The sequence below is a fragment of the Salmo salar genome, chromosome 10, assembly GCF_965601325.2.
Source record: "Salmo salar chromosome 10, fSalSal1, whole genome shotgun sequence".
Lineage (NCBI taxonomy): Eukaryota > Metazoa > Chordata > Actinopteri > Salmoniformes > Salmonidae > Salmo > Salmo salar.
Window position 1 is genome coordinate 8,424,905 of NC_138300.1, and position 13,698 is coordinate 8,438,602.

The 13,698-nt window shown below is 38.7% G+C and overlaps 1 protein-coding gene across 2 annotated transcripts in view; it reads left to right on the forward strand.

Annotated features, from left to right (window-relative positions):
- The window catches only part of negr1 (neuronal growth regulator 1), a 449,277-nt gene that overhangs the window by 235,024 nt on the left and 200,555 nt on the right, over positions 1-13,698 (forward strand). For both annotated transcript variants that reach the window (XM_014215672.3, XM_014215673.3), the window contains exon 4: positions 10,058-10,189. In XM_014215672.3, coding sequence (XP_014071147.1) covers positions 10,058-10,189 — 132 coding nt within the window. The remainder of the gene's footprint in view (positions 1-10,057; positions 10,190-13,698) is intronic.

The window sequence follows — 13,698 nt, forward strand, 5'->3', positions numbered from 1 at the left end:
AAACTTTGAATCTCAAATAGCCGTCTGTCCCTTTTAATAGCCAGGCAACGGCACACATTCCAGCAAATAAACGGCTGTTTCAAATAATCACCAGGTCTAAATGTATTGTTACTAGGTTACCATGAATTGTTTACAAAGTTTGATGTTTGACTTGTTACATTAAAGCAATTCAGTAATGACTTGAGAAATGATGGCAATCATCCGTTTTTATCGCCAGTAAGAAACTGCTAGCTAACTGGCAAGCACAGAAACTGTCAACAACTTCGGGAGTACAGAACACTAGAAATTGGCCCTTTAATGGTGAAAGTAAAAACTGCCGTAAATGCACAGTCGGAGAATAATCATTGAAGTCGTTTTTTGGTGACGAGTGGCACAAGGAGTGATGTACAAAACAAAACCATCAGGATAAAATAAATGGCACTGGAGGGAATCGCAGCTGTTTTACAGGCTCTTGACAGATTGTGTTATTTTGTGTTTTTGTGCATAATGTTTCCGCCATCATTTCCTATGACCGAAAAGAGATTCTGGACATCAGATCACTAACCTGGATTTGGATGAGGTTTTCTACTTCAATGAGCGAATGACATACTGCACATCCTGGACCAGGCCCAAATCCCCGACACTCGAAGGAGGAAGAGGCGCCATTATAGAGGCTGGCGTGCGGGATACCGGACGAGACTACGTCGGCAAGTGGATAAACCACCACTGCCCTCCGTTTCATTGGAGAATGTGCAATCACTGGTGAATAAACTGGACGGGCTCCTATCAACGTGATCTGAAGAATTTGTTACGTTCCCCAACAAGAAAACCAAAAATTGTCACTCAAACAGAAAGGGAAACTAACAAAGAGTCACTGATAACAACCTAAATTAAACAGGTGGGGTTTTAGGAGGGGTTTTGAAAGACACTCATGGGGGTGTCCGCTGAAAATTGACTAGCAACAACAACTGGGACCTAAAAGACACCCACCATGAGCTCCAACTAAATTTGCCCAAGAGGAAGCAAACAAAAGAAAAACCCACACCAAACTTAAAGATAGGAAGCAAACCAAAAAGTGGAGCAAAAGAAACAGTGAAGATCAGATAAAGGATTGTTTGTTTAGTAATCAAAGAGGGAGAGCCAACTAAAGGTGTTAACCTCTATGGGCTAGGTGGGACGCTTGCGTCCCACCTACTCAACAGCCAGTGTAATCCCGTGGCGCGTTATTCAATTTCCTCAAAAATGCAAAAACTTCAATTTTTCAAACATATGACTATTTTACACCATTTTAAAGACAAGACTCTCGTTAATCTAACCACACTGTCCGATTTCAAAAAGGCTTTACAACGAAAGCAAAACATTAGATTATGTCAGCAGAGTACCCAGCCAGAAATAATCAGACACCCATTTTTCAAGCTAGCATATAATGTCACATAAATCCAAACCACAGCTAAATGTAGCACTAACCTTTGATGATCTTCATCAGATGACAACCCTAGGACATTATGTTATACAATACATGCATGTTTTGTTCAATCAAGTTCATATTTATATCAGCTTTTTACATTAGCATGTGACTAGCATGTGACTAGCATTCCCACCGAACACTGCCGGTGAATTTACTAAATTACTCACGATAAACGTTCACAAAAAGCATAACAATTATTTTAAGAATTATAGATACAGAACTCCTCTATGCACTCGATATGTCCGATTTTAAAATAGCTTTTCGGTGAAAGCACATTTTGCAATATTCTCAGTAGATAGCCCGGCATCACAGGGCTAGCTATTTAGACACCCAGCAAGTTTAGCACTCACCAAAGTCAGATTTACTATAAGAAAAATGTTATTACCTTTGCTGTCTTCGTCAGAATGCACTCCCAGGACTTCTACTTCAATAACAAATGTTGGTTTGGTTGAAAATAATCCATTGTTATATCCAAATAGCGGCGTTTTGTTCGTGTGTTCGACACTATCCGAAAGGGTAAATAAGGGTGACGAGCATGGCGCAATTCGTGACAAAAAAATTCTAAATATTCCATTACCGTACTTCGAAGCATGTCAACCGCTGTTTAAAATCAATTTTTATGCCATTTTTCTCATAAAAAAGCGATAATATTCCCGACCGGGAATCTGCATTTAGGTAAACAGACGAAAGAAAATAAAGCATGGGGTCGACTCGGGCACGCGCCTAAGCCCATAGTACTCTGATCGGCCACTTGCCAAACGCGATAAAGTGTTTCAGCCAGAGGCTGCCTCGATATCGTTCAGCTTTTTCCCGGGCTCTGAGAGCCTATGGGAGCCGTAGGAAGTGTCACGTTATAGCAAAGATCCTCAGTCTTCAATAAAAAGAGCCAAGATGAAACACAACTTGTCAGACAGGCCACTTCCTGCATGGAATCTTCTCAGGTTTTGGCCTGCCATTTGAGTTCTGTTATACTCACAGACACCATTCAAACAGTTTTAGAAACTTTAGGGTGTTTTCTATCCAAAGCCAATAATTATATGCATATTCTAGTTACTGGGCAGGAGTAGTAACCAGATGAAATCGGGTACGTTTTTTATCCGGCCGTGTCAATACTGCCCCCTAGCCCTAACAGGTTAAACCTTTCATCTTTCAAGACAACTGGAGCACTGGGCCAGACCCTCGTAAATATCCACTGGGCCAGTACAGGTGAAACACCTTCCCACTTACGAGATGGACAAGCCAGCACAGGTGTAAAACATACTGCCTAACGAGGTGAAGCCAATATGTTAACAAACTGTAATATCCTATGTTTCTCTGAGTTGTGGCTGAACAAGGACATGGTAAATATAAATCTAGCTCGTTTTATTATACATCGACAGGATAGAACGGCAGCGTCGGTCAAACTCAGGGGGGTAGTGTGTGTCTCTCTGTTAACAACAGCTAGTGCTGCTGTTAACAAAGGTAGTCTTGAGGTCCTGCTCGCCTGAGTTAGAAAAATTCATGGTAAGTTGTAGACCATACTATTTGGTAACCATACTGACTACATGGAACTCTATTCCACATCAAGTAACTCATGCAAGCAGTAAAATTAGATAAAAATACAGATAAAAATACACCTCATCCCAAACCATCTCAATTGGGTTGAGGTCGGGTGATTGTGGAGGCCAGGTCATCTGATGCGCAATCCATCACTCTCCTTCTTGGTAAAATATCCCTTACACAGCCTGGAGGTGTGTTTGGTCATTGTCCTGTTGATAAACAAATGATAGTCGCACTAAGCACAAACCAGATGGAATGGCGTATCGCTGCAGAATGCTGTGGTAGCCATGCTGGTTAAGTGTGCCTTGAATTCTAAATAAATCACAGACAGTGTCACCAGCAAAGCACCCCCACACCATCACACCTCCTTCTCAATGCTTTACGGTGGGAACCACACATGCAGAGATCATCCGTTCACCTACTCTGCGTCTCACAAAGACGCAGAGAAATTTGGACTCATCAAACCAAAGTACAGATTTCCACCGGTCTAATGTCCATTGCTCGTGTTTGCTCGTGTTTCTTGGCCCAAGCAAGCCTCTTCTTGTTATTGGTGTCCTTTAGTAGTGATTTCTTTGCAGCATTTTGACCATTAAGGCCTGATTCACTGTCTCCTTTGAACAGTTGAGGTTGAGATGTGTCTGTTACTTGAACTCTGTGAAGCATTTATTTGGGTTGCAATCTGAGGTGCAGTTAACTCTAATGAACTTATCCTCTGCAACAGAGATAACTCTGGGTCTTCCTTTCCGGTGGCGGTCCTCATGAGAGCCAGTTTCATCATAGCACTTGATGAAATGTTCAAAGTTCTTGAAATTGTACGTATTGACTGACCTTCATGTCTTAAATCCTCTTAAGGATCATACCCTTTTTTCAATTTTGTCCTACAATGACGTACCCAAATCTAACTGCCTGTAGCTCAGGACCTGAAGCAAAGATATGCATATTATTGATACCATTTGAAAGGAAACACTTTGAAGTTTGTGGAAATGTGAAATTAATGTAAGAGAATATAACAAATTAGATCTGGTGAAAGATAATACCAACAAAAAAATGTGTTTTCCTTTTTTTCCCCATCATCTTTGAAATGCAAGAGAAAGGCCATACTTTCAGTGGGCAGCAGTTTGTGTGAAAAGTTTCAGACTGATCCAGTGATGAATTACTTTGCTGTGCAATATTTTGTATCAAGTCTGTCAGGAGTTTGCCCAAATGTGCCGAATTGGTAAATTATTACATTTTCAAGTACATAACTATAGAGAACATACAACAATGCTATGGTAATAAAAAATGTAAGTTTACACACTCCTAGGAATGTCATACATGATGGATCATTAACTTATACACTAACTTTCACACATCTAGATGGCCGGGTGTGGTGTTGTGGAGCCAGAGACAGCAGTGGGGTCAAACTGAGCTTGTGGTTGTTTGTGGGGGAAGGGTGGGGAGTGTCTGTGTTTACCCCACGTCTGTTGTTATGGTGTAATGATGTTAGAGACAATGTAGGATAAATCACAATAATTGTTTGCCAAAAATGTAATTTTTGTAATGCAATCTTGGTTATAGGTAACAATCCATATGAACTGCCTACATTATTACACATATTATTAGTTAATTGTGGAAATAAAATAAGATATGCACGATTTATATATATACATACAGTGCCTTGCAAAAGTATTCATCCCCCTTGGAGTTTTTCTATTTTGTTGCATTACACCCTGTAATTAAATATATTTTTATTTGGATTTCATGTAATGGACATACACAAAATATTCCAAATTGGTGAAGTGAAGTGAAAAACATAACTTGTTTAAAAATATAAAAATACAAAATAAACTGAAAAGTTGTGCATGCATATGTATTCACCCCCTTTACAATGAAGCCCCAAAATAAGATCTGGTGCCACCAATTACCTTCAGAAGTCACAGAATTAGTTAAATAAAGTCCACCTGTGTGCAAGTCACATGATCTCAGTATATATATACACCTGTTCTGAAAGACCCCAGAGACTGAAACACCACTAAGCAAGGGGCACCATGAAGACCAAGGAGCTCTCCAAACAGGTCAGGGACAAAGTTGTGGAGAAGTACATATCAGGGTTGGGTTATAAAAAAATATCTGAAACTTTGAACATCCCACTGAGCACCATTAACCTCTATGGGCTAGGTGGGACGCTAGCGTGCCACCCGTGGTGCACTCCATCAACAGCAGGTGCATTTCAAGAGCGGCAAATTTGAATCCAAATAAATGTCAAAATTCAAATTTTTCAAACATACAACTATTTTACACCCTTTGAAAGATAAACATCTCCTTAATCTAACCACGTTTTACGATTTCAAAAAGGTTTTACGGCGAAAGCATAAATTTAGAGTATGTTAGGACAGTACATTTACAAGAGTTGTGTGTAATGTTTTGTCAATTCAAAGACAGGGTCACCAAAACCATAAAACCAGCTAAAATGATGCACTAACCTTTTACAATCTCCATCAGATGACACTCCTAGGACATTATGTTAGACAATGCATGCATTTTTAGTTCTATCAAGTTCATATTTATATCCAAAAACAGCGTTTTACTATGGCATTGATGTTGAGGAAATCGTTTCCCTCCAATAACCGGCAGTCAAGTCAGCACCACTAATTAAATAATTAAAATTAGAAAACATTGGTAAAATATTATATTGTCATTTAAAGAATTATAGATTTACATCTCTTGAACGCAATCAACTTGCCAGATTTAAAAATAACCTTACTGGGAAATCACACTTTGCAATAATCTGAGCACTGCGCCAAGAAAAATACGCGTTGCGATACAGACTAGACGTCATGTTGGGGAGATCTAAAATCGAAAATACTATGTAAATAATCCATTACCTTTGATTCTCTTCATCAGATGTCACTTCCAGGTATCACAGGTCCATAACGAATGTAGTTTTGTTCAAAAAAGCTCATCATTTATGTCCAAAAATCTCCGTCTTGTTAGCACATGATCTAAGCCAGCCGGACTTCTCGTCATGAACGAGGGGAAAAAATATATTTACGTTCGTTCAAACATGTCAAACGTTGTATAGCATAAATCATTAGGGCCTTTTTTAACCAGAACATGAATAATATTCAAGGTGGACGAATGCATACTCTTTTATAACGTATTGGAACGAGGGTACCCAACATGAACTCGCGCGCCAGGTGTCTAATGGGCCATCATCGTTCCATGGCTCTTGTTCGGTCAGATCTCCCTCCAGAAGACTCAAAACACTTTGTAAAGGCTGGTGACATCTAGTGGAAGCAATAGGAAGTGCCAAAATATTCCTCAGCCCCTGTGTTTTTCAATGGGATAGGTTTAAAGGTAATACAACACATCAGGTATCCACTTCCTGTCAGAAAATGTCTCAGGGTTTTGCCTGCCAAATGAGTTCTGTTATACTCACAGACACCATTCAAACAGTTTTAGAAAATGTAGGGTGTTTTCTATCCATATGTAATAAGTATATGCATATTCTAGTTACTGGGTAGGAGTGGTAACCAGATTAAATCGGGTATGTTTTTTTATCCAGCCGTGTCAATACTGCCCCCTAGCCCTAACAGGTTAAATACATTATTAAAAAATGGAAAGAATATGGCACCACAACAAACCTGCCAAGAAAGAGCCGCCCACCAAAACTCACAGACCAGGCAAGGAGGGAATTAGTCAGAGAGGCAACAAAGAGACCAAAGATAACCCTGAAGAAGCTGCAAATCTCCACAGCGGAGATTGGAGTATCTGTCCATAGGACCACTTTAAGCCATACTCCCCACAGTGCTGGGATTTACGGAAGAGTGGCCAGAAAAAAGCCATTGCTTTAAGAAAAAAATTATTAGTGTTCGCCAAAAGGCACATGGGGGAAGGTACTCTGGTCAGATGAGACAAAAATTTAGCTTTTTGGCCATCAAGTTAAACACTATATCTGGTGCACCTCTCATCACCCCGAGAACACTATCCCCACAGTGAAGCATGGTGGTGGCAGCAGACTTCAGTCCAATTGAGAATCTGTGGTATGACTTAAATATTGCTGAACATCCAGTGGAACCCATCCAACTTGAAGGAGCTGGAGCAGTTTTGCCTTGAAGAATGGGTGAAAATCGCAGTGGCAAGATGCGTGAAGCTTATAGAGACATACCCCAAGAGATCTGCAGCTGTATTGATGCAAAAGGTGGCTCTACAAAGTACTGACTTCGGGGGGGGGGGGGGGGGGGGGGATAGTTATGTAAGCGCAAGTTTTAATTTTTTTTGTCTTATTTCTTGTTTGTTTCACAGTTAAATATATTGTGTAAATCAAATGACACAAACCCCCCCCAAAAATCCATTTAAATTCCAGGTTGTAATTCAACAAAATAGTGAAAATTCTAAAGGGGTTGAATACTTTTGCAAGCCACTGTATATGTGTATATATATATATATATATATATATATATATATATATATATATATATATATATATATATGTAACATACAATACAATCGAGGTCAGGGCGTTGGAAATACTTTTGGCTGCTCATCTATTTCTGTTCTGTAGGTGGCACTGTGTGCTATTTTTAAAGGATGGGTCCCAATCTCTCAAAGGCCCTAGGATCCAGGTGGACAGGAGTGGTCTGCCAGTCACTGGACGACAGCCCAACTTGGGATGGAGGGAGGTTTTTGCGCGTGGAATAGTGAAGAACAATTTGAGTTTTACTCAGTAGCATTGCAAATATCATGGTATGGACTCAATCATAATGGCAGCAATAATATCAAGGGGCTAGGAATCTGAGGCTTAAAAACAAAGGTGTCATTATACACTGATGATTCATGTTTTCTTTTAAATCCACAATTTGGATCCCTCCACAGCCTCATAGAGGATCTAGATAATCTAGAGAGGTTAGAAAAATTACAACCTAATTATGATAAGATATTACGTAATGGATCACAAAAAAATAAAACTTTTACATTACTATGTAGTTTACCAATAAAATGTTCTGACGGTGAAGTGGACATATTCGGTATTCATATCCTGAAAGAAAGATTTAAATTTTTAAAACAAGCCATAGAAAGTTGGTTGCAATTTCAGTTTAATCCACCAGAAAACACAACAAATATTATGGTTAAACTCAAATATAATAATTGATTAAAAAAACTTTATTTTTGGAGAAAATGTATACTCTGTAAATTAAATCATAATTAGGACTGGTGGAGTTATGTCACATATGCAGCTAACAAGAATATATGGAAATGTCTGCTCTACCCAAAATTACAACCAACTTATTGCAGCATTACCGGGAAAATGGAAGAAGCATGTGGAAGGGGGAGAATGTAAGGAACTTGTCTGTCTGCCCAGCATTAAATATCAAAATTGGTTAATGAAAATTGTAATAAATAAAAAAATATACCAGTTTCATTTCAGGACCCAAAAATTGACAGCTGTGCCATATAGAATGCAAAATTATTGGATAGAGATTTCCATTGTATCGATTACATGGCACATGGTTTATGAACAGATACACAAAACGACACCGATTCAAACCCGTCGACTTTTCCCACATTTTGTTACGTTACAGCCTTCTTCTAAAATGGATTAAATTGATTGTTTTCCTCATCAATCTACACACAATACCCCATAACGACAAAGTAAAAACATGTTTTTAGACATTTTTACAAATGTATTAAAAATACAAAACTGAAATATCACCTTTACATAAGTATTCAGACCCTTTACTCAGTACTTTGTTGAAGCACCTTTGGCAGCGATTACAGCCTTGAGTCTTCTTGGGTATGACGCAACAAGCTTGGCACACCTGTATTTGGGGAGTTTCTCCCATTCTTCTCTGCAGATCCTCTCAAGCTCTGTCAGGTTGGATGGGGAGCTTCGCTGAACAGATATTTTAGCGTTGTCTTCGCTGTGTGCTTGCGGTCGCTGTCCTGTTGGAAGGCGAACCTTCACCCCAGTCAGCGCTTTGAAGCAGGTTTTCATCAAGGATCTCTCTGTACTTTGCTCCGTTCATATTTCTCTTGATCCTGACTAGTCTCCCAGTCCCTGCCACTGAACAACATCCCCACAGCATTATGCTGCCAACACCGTGCTTCACTGTAGGGGTGGTACCAGGTTTCCTCCAGACGTGATGCTTGGCATTCAGGCCAAAGAGTTAGAAAAATTAGATTATTTGTTTTGGTACTGTCCATATGTAGCTTGTTTTTGGTCACACGTTCAGGAATAGCTTAAGAATTGCATCATTTACCTGGAGTTAACTCTGCAAATAGCACTGCTGGGTGATTTGAAATGTCATAGTCAATAATATAACACTTTTAGCAACAAAAAAAAAGTATATTTAATTTACAATATGTAGAAACTATGAGAATAGAAAGGTTCAGAACTTTTGTGAAACATCACAGCACAGTTGAATAATATATGGCAAATAGTAATCAAGACTGGATGGTGTTCAGAGATAGATGGGAGGTGTTGACTGGAGCTGAATTGTGGGACTATAAATAAAACAATTATGAATGTAAAATGTACTGTGTTCGTAAAAAAATAAAAAATAAATATATATATATATATATATATATATATATATATATATATATATATATATATATATATATATATATACTGTAGGTTCAGAACTTTTGTGAAACAGCACAGTTAAAAATAATTAGCAAATATAAGTCAAAACGGGATGGTCTTCAGAGATAGATGGTAGGGGTTGAGGGTAGCTGAAGGATGGGACTAAGTACAAACAAAATATAACTATTGTAAAATATACTGTGTCCGTAAAATGTATATACTATGTATAAGCTGGAAGTAGAAGCCTAAGTGTTGTTGTCCATTAGTTACTCCAATTAGGGGAGGGGTGGTAGGGTAGGGAAAAATAATAAAGGATTTTTTATTTTATTTTTTTATTCAGGCTGTAACACAACAAAATGTATAAAAAGTAAAGGGGTGTGAATACTTTCTCAAGGAACTGTATATCATTGTAATAATTATTTTCCTGTATTTAGGGAATTGATATTGAAGCATCTTGTATACTGTATCTTCCTGAATATGACCATTTGTTTTCCTTTTATTTTTAGCCAGGAAGTATGACAGTGGAGAATATCTAAACATCACCGGTATCACAAGGGACCAAGCAGGGGACTATGAATGCAGTGCAATGAATGACATTGCCTCTCCTGACACCAAGACTGTGAAAGTCGTAGTCAAATGTAAGTACATCTCTGTCCTTGCTACAATTTGGCTGCCAAAGCAGATTCTCATCTATATCAATGTGTACTGTTTATTGACAATGACCCAGATCTCTTTATGAGCCATCTAGTCAGATTGGCTGAAGTTTGAATGAAAGTCTTGGTTTGAAGTTTCTCAATATTTAACAAGATAATTCCCTTTTTGTCTCGTTGCCGAGGTGATTAATTCACGTTAAGGAAAGGTCTGGCTGTTTTTAAGGGCTATTCCATTATGCAGGTAATGAGTCTTTCAAAAAGTGTGAAGAGACTGTAATGAGGACCCAGAGCATTAATGAATGATAGTGGCTTTAGTTATCATGGTCACATGGAAATCAGCACTCCTAAGTATGAGGTGGAAGGGTGCTTGACAATTATTACTCTTCCCATCCTCTTCTCTCTCGCTTTTAAGTCTTCCTCTCCATTGATACCCTGTGCTGAATCACACCACCGCTATGACCAGTCACAAGTGTGTGAGGAAAATGGTGACGCCTAGTTTGTTTGATGCTAACCGGGTTGATTAAGGATTTCTCAGATTTCTGAGTCGATTAAGTTACTGTAATGATGATATATTCAGAAAAGTAATCAGTAATACAATACCCTAGACAGTCATGCTTTCTACCTTTCCTTTCTACCTTTAGTTATCCTATAGTTGTCTAGACTTGCCATTATCGCCCCTTGTCTATGCTTACAGAAAGTTTGGCACCTGTTTGTGTCGATTTATTTTTTTAAATGGATGTCTTGCTATTATTTTGTACTTCAGAGGAATATTAGACGCCAATTATTTAGAGACACGGCTTTTAAGAGATGAAAGATGCTTTGGCAACTGGAAATGTCTTAACGTCACTGAAGAGGAAATTCATAATGATTAATATGCTGTGCTATGGACACATTTACACTGGGATGGTGATTTGAATGGTCCTGAATACAAAGTGATATGTTTGGGGCAAATACAATACAACACACTACCGTAAATTCCGGACTATAAGCCGCAACTTTTTTTCCCAGGCTTTGAACCTCGCAGCTTAAACAATGACGCGCCTAATATATGGATTTTTCCCGCTTTCAAAATGTTTTCCTCCCAAAAAACACATTCTGTGACGTGCTCAGTTTTTTGGCGGCATGAAGCTTTCATCAGACCAATGAAATTGCCGAACGGGTTAAGGTCAAACAACTTTTTGTTTACTGTTTAGATTAAATCGAGCGCTCTCAAACTTCCCATCATTATGATTACGGTAGTCAGTTTGTCACCCTCATCATGGCAAAGACACGGAGAAATGCATATGATGCAGCTTTCAAGTTGAAGGCGATTGATCTGGCTGTTGGAAAAGGAAATAGAGCTGCTGCACGGGAGCTTGGTCTTAATGAGTTGATGATAAGACGTTGGAAACAGCAGCGTGAGGAATTGACTCCAAAAAAAAGACAACTAAAGCTTACTGCAAAATTATTTTTTTTCTTACAAGCCGTGTTTCGTTAAAGCCTATTTCTTTTTGTTACAAGCCGTGTTTCGTTAAAGCCTGTGTAAAGTTCATTTGTTTCAATGTACCGGTAGGCACCTGCGGCTTATAGACATGTGTGGCTTATTTATGTTCAAAATAATATATATTTTTTAATTCAGTGGGTGCGGCTTATATTCAGGTGCGCTTAATAGTCCGGAAATTACGGTATGTTCAAAATAATATATATTTTTTAAATTCAGGTGCGCTTAATAGTCCGGAAATTACGGTACTCCATATTTTCAAGCATAGTGGTGGCAGTATCATGTTATGGGTATACTTGTAATTGTTATGGACTGGGGAGTTTTAAAGGATTAAAAGGTAACTGAATGGAGCTAAGCACAGGGAACATCCTAGAAGAAAACCTGGTTCAGTCTGCTATCCACCAGACACTGAGAGATGAATTCACCTTTCAGCAGGACAATAACCTAAAACACAAGGCCAAATCTACAGTGGAGTTGCTTACCAAGAAGACTGTTCCTGAGTCACTGAGTTACAGTTTTGACTTAAATCTATTTGAAAATATATGGCAAGACCTGGAAATGGTTGTCTAGCAATGATCAACAACCAATTTGACAGAGCTTGAAGAATTTTGAAAGGAATAATGGGCAAATGTTGCACAATCCAGGTGTGGAACGCTCTTAGAGACTCACCCAGAAAGACTGTATTCGTTGCCAAAAGTGTTTCTACAAAGTATTGACTCAAGGATATGAATACTTATGTAAATGAGATATTTCATTTGAACATTTTCCCCTGGTGGCACTGGTCTCACTAAATTTTTCAGTTGGTGGCACCAGCCCATGATTTGGTTGCCTGAATACTGTAATTCAAAGTGCTTTATTATAAAGTGTAATAGACTACTGAGATGCTATTCAATAAGTTGTTCATCATCTTTTCATGTTGAGATTCTAAATATTTGAATGTGCAACCTAATCCAGTGATTGTCATGCATTTTGGGTTGACAATTATTGTTGTTATATTTAATGTGTTAAAATAGGGCTCCAGGATTTTCTGTATTTTTTTTTCAATAGAGATTACTTTGCCTGCATCTTTATGTGCACTATTATCATAGGCTAATACTGAATATTTGGCTAGATCGCCAAATCTAAATATAATACCCAATGCTATGTAGTAGCCATGTAGCCACATATACTTGTAGACCTAAGTATATGTACATGTGTGTGACTGGGGGAATCTGCTGGGTGTGAATGTGATGTAGGGGAATGTAAGACAAGTTGCTGAGGTGAAAACATTAAGTTGAAACAATAGTGGGAGGAAACTCCACACGATTCAAGGTTGATGCATTCATGTTAGGGGAACATAGCAGAAGTGAAACTTTGGTGCAACTCCATAAGATTCAAGAAATGACATGTTACCCCAGGAAACCCATTGTGGGTGGTAACTGTAATAAAGTCTATATTTTACCCCATGATACCCATTGAGGGCGGTAACTGTAGATGACAAGGTAGCTTTATTCACATGAGGGGAATTTAGTGAAACAAGGTAGCTTTATTCACGTCAGGGGAATTTAGCATTTAACTGAGTCCTGTGCAACTCAATATGATTCAAGGTTGCTGTGTTCACTTCAGTGGAACATAGCAGGAGTGAAACTTAGGTGGAATTCCATACAGTGGTTCCTCCTTTAAAAGTTGTGAGCTTGCACAGCAGGACTTAGAGGTACCCAGTGTCATGGCTTCATTGCTCCAGACCACCACAAAGGGGAGTTAGAGCACTCATTATGCATTTGGGTCCCAAGGTTTTTATATGACCAATCATATCGAGTGGTTCCAATGATGAATTTGACGCAAGCCACCCATCCCTGGGTGAAGATGGCTGGCAAAACATTACGGTGGAACCAAATGTAAGTAGTTATAACGTCGTAACAAGTCAAGAAAAATTTTTACAATTGAGAGGAATATGTTAGTTAACCTGTTTAGGATAGGGGGCAGTATTGACACGGCTGGATAAAAAACATACCCGATTTAATCTGGTTACCAC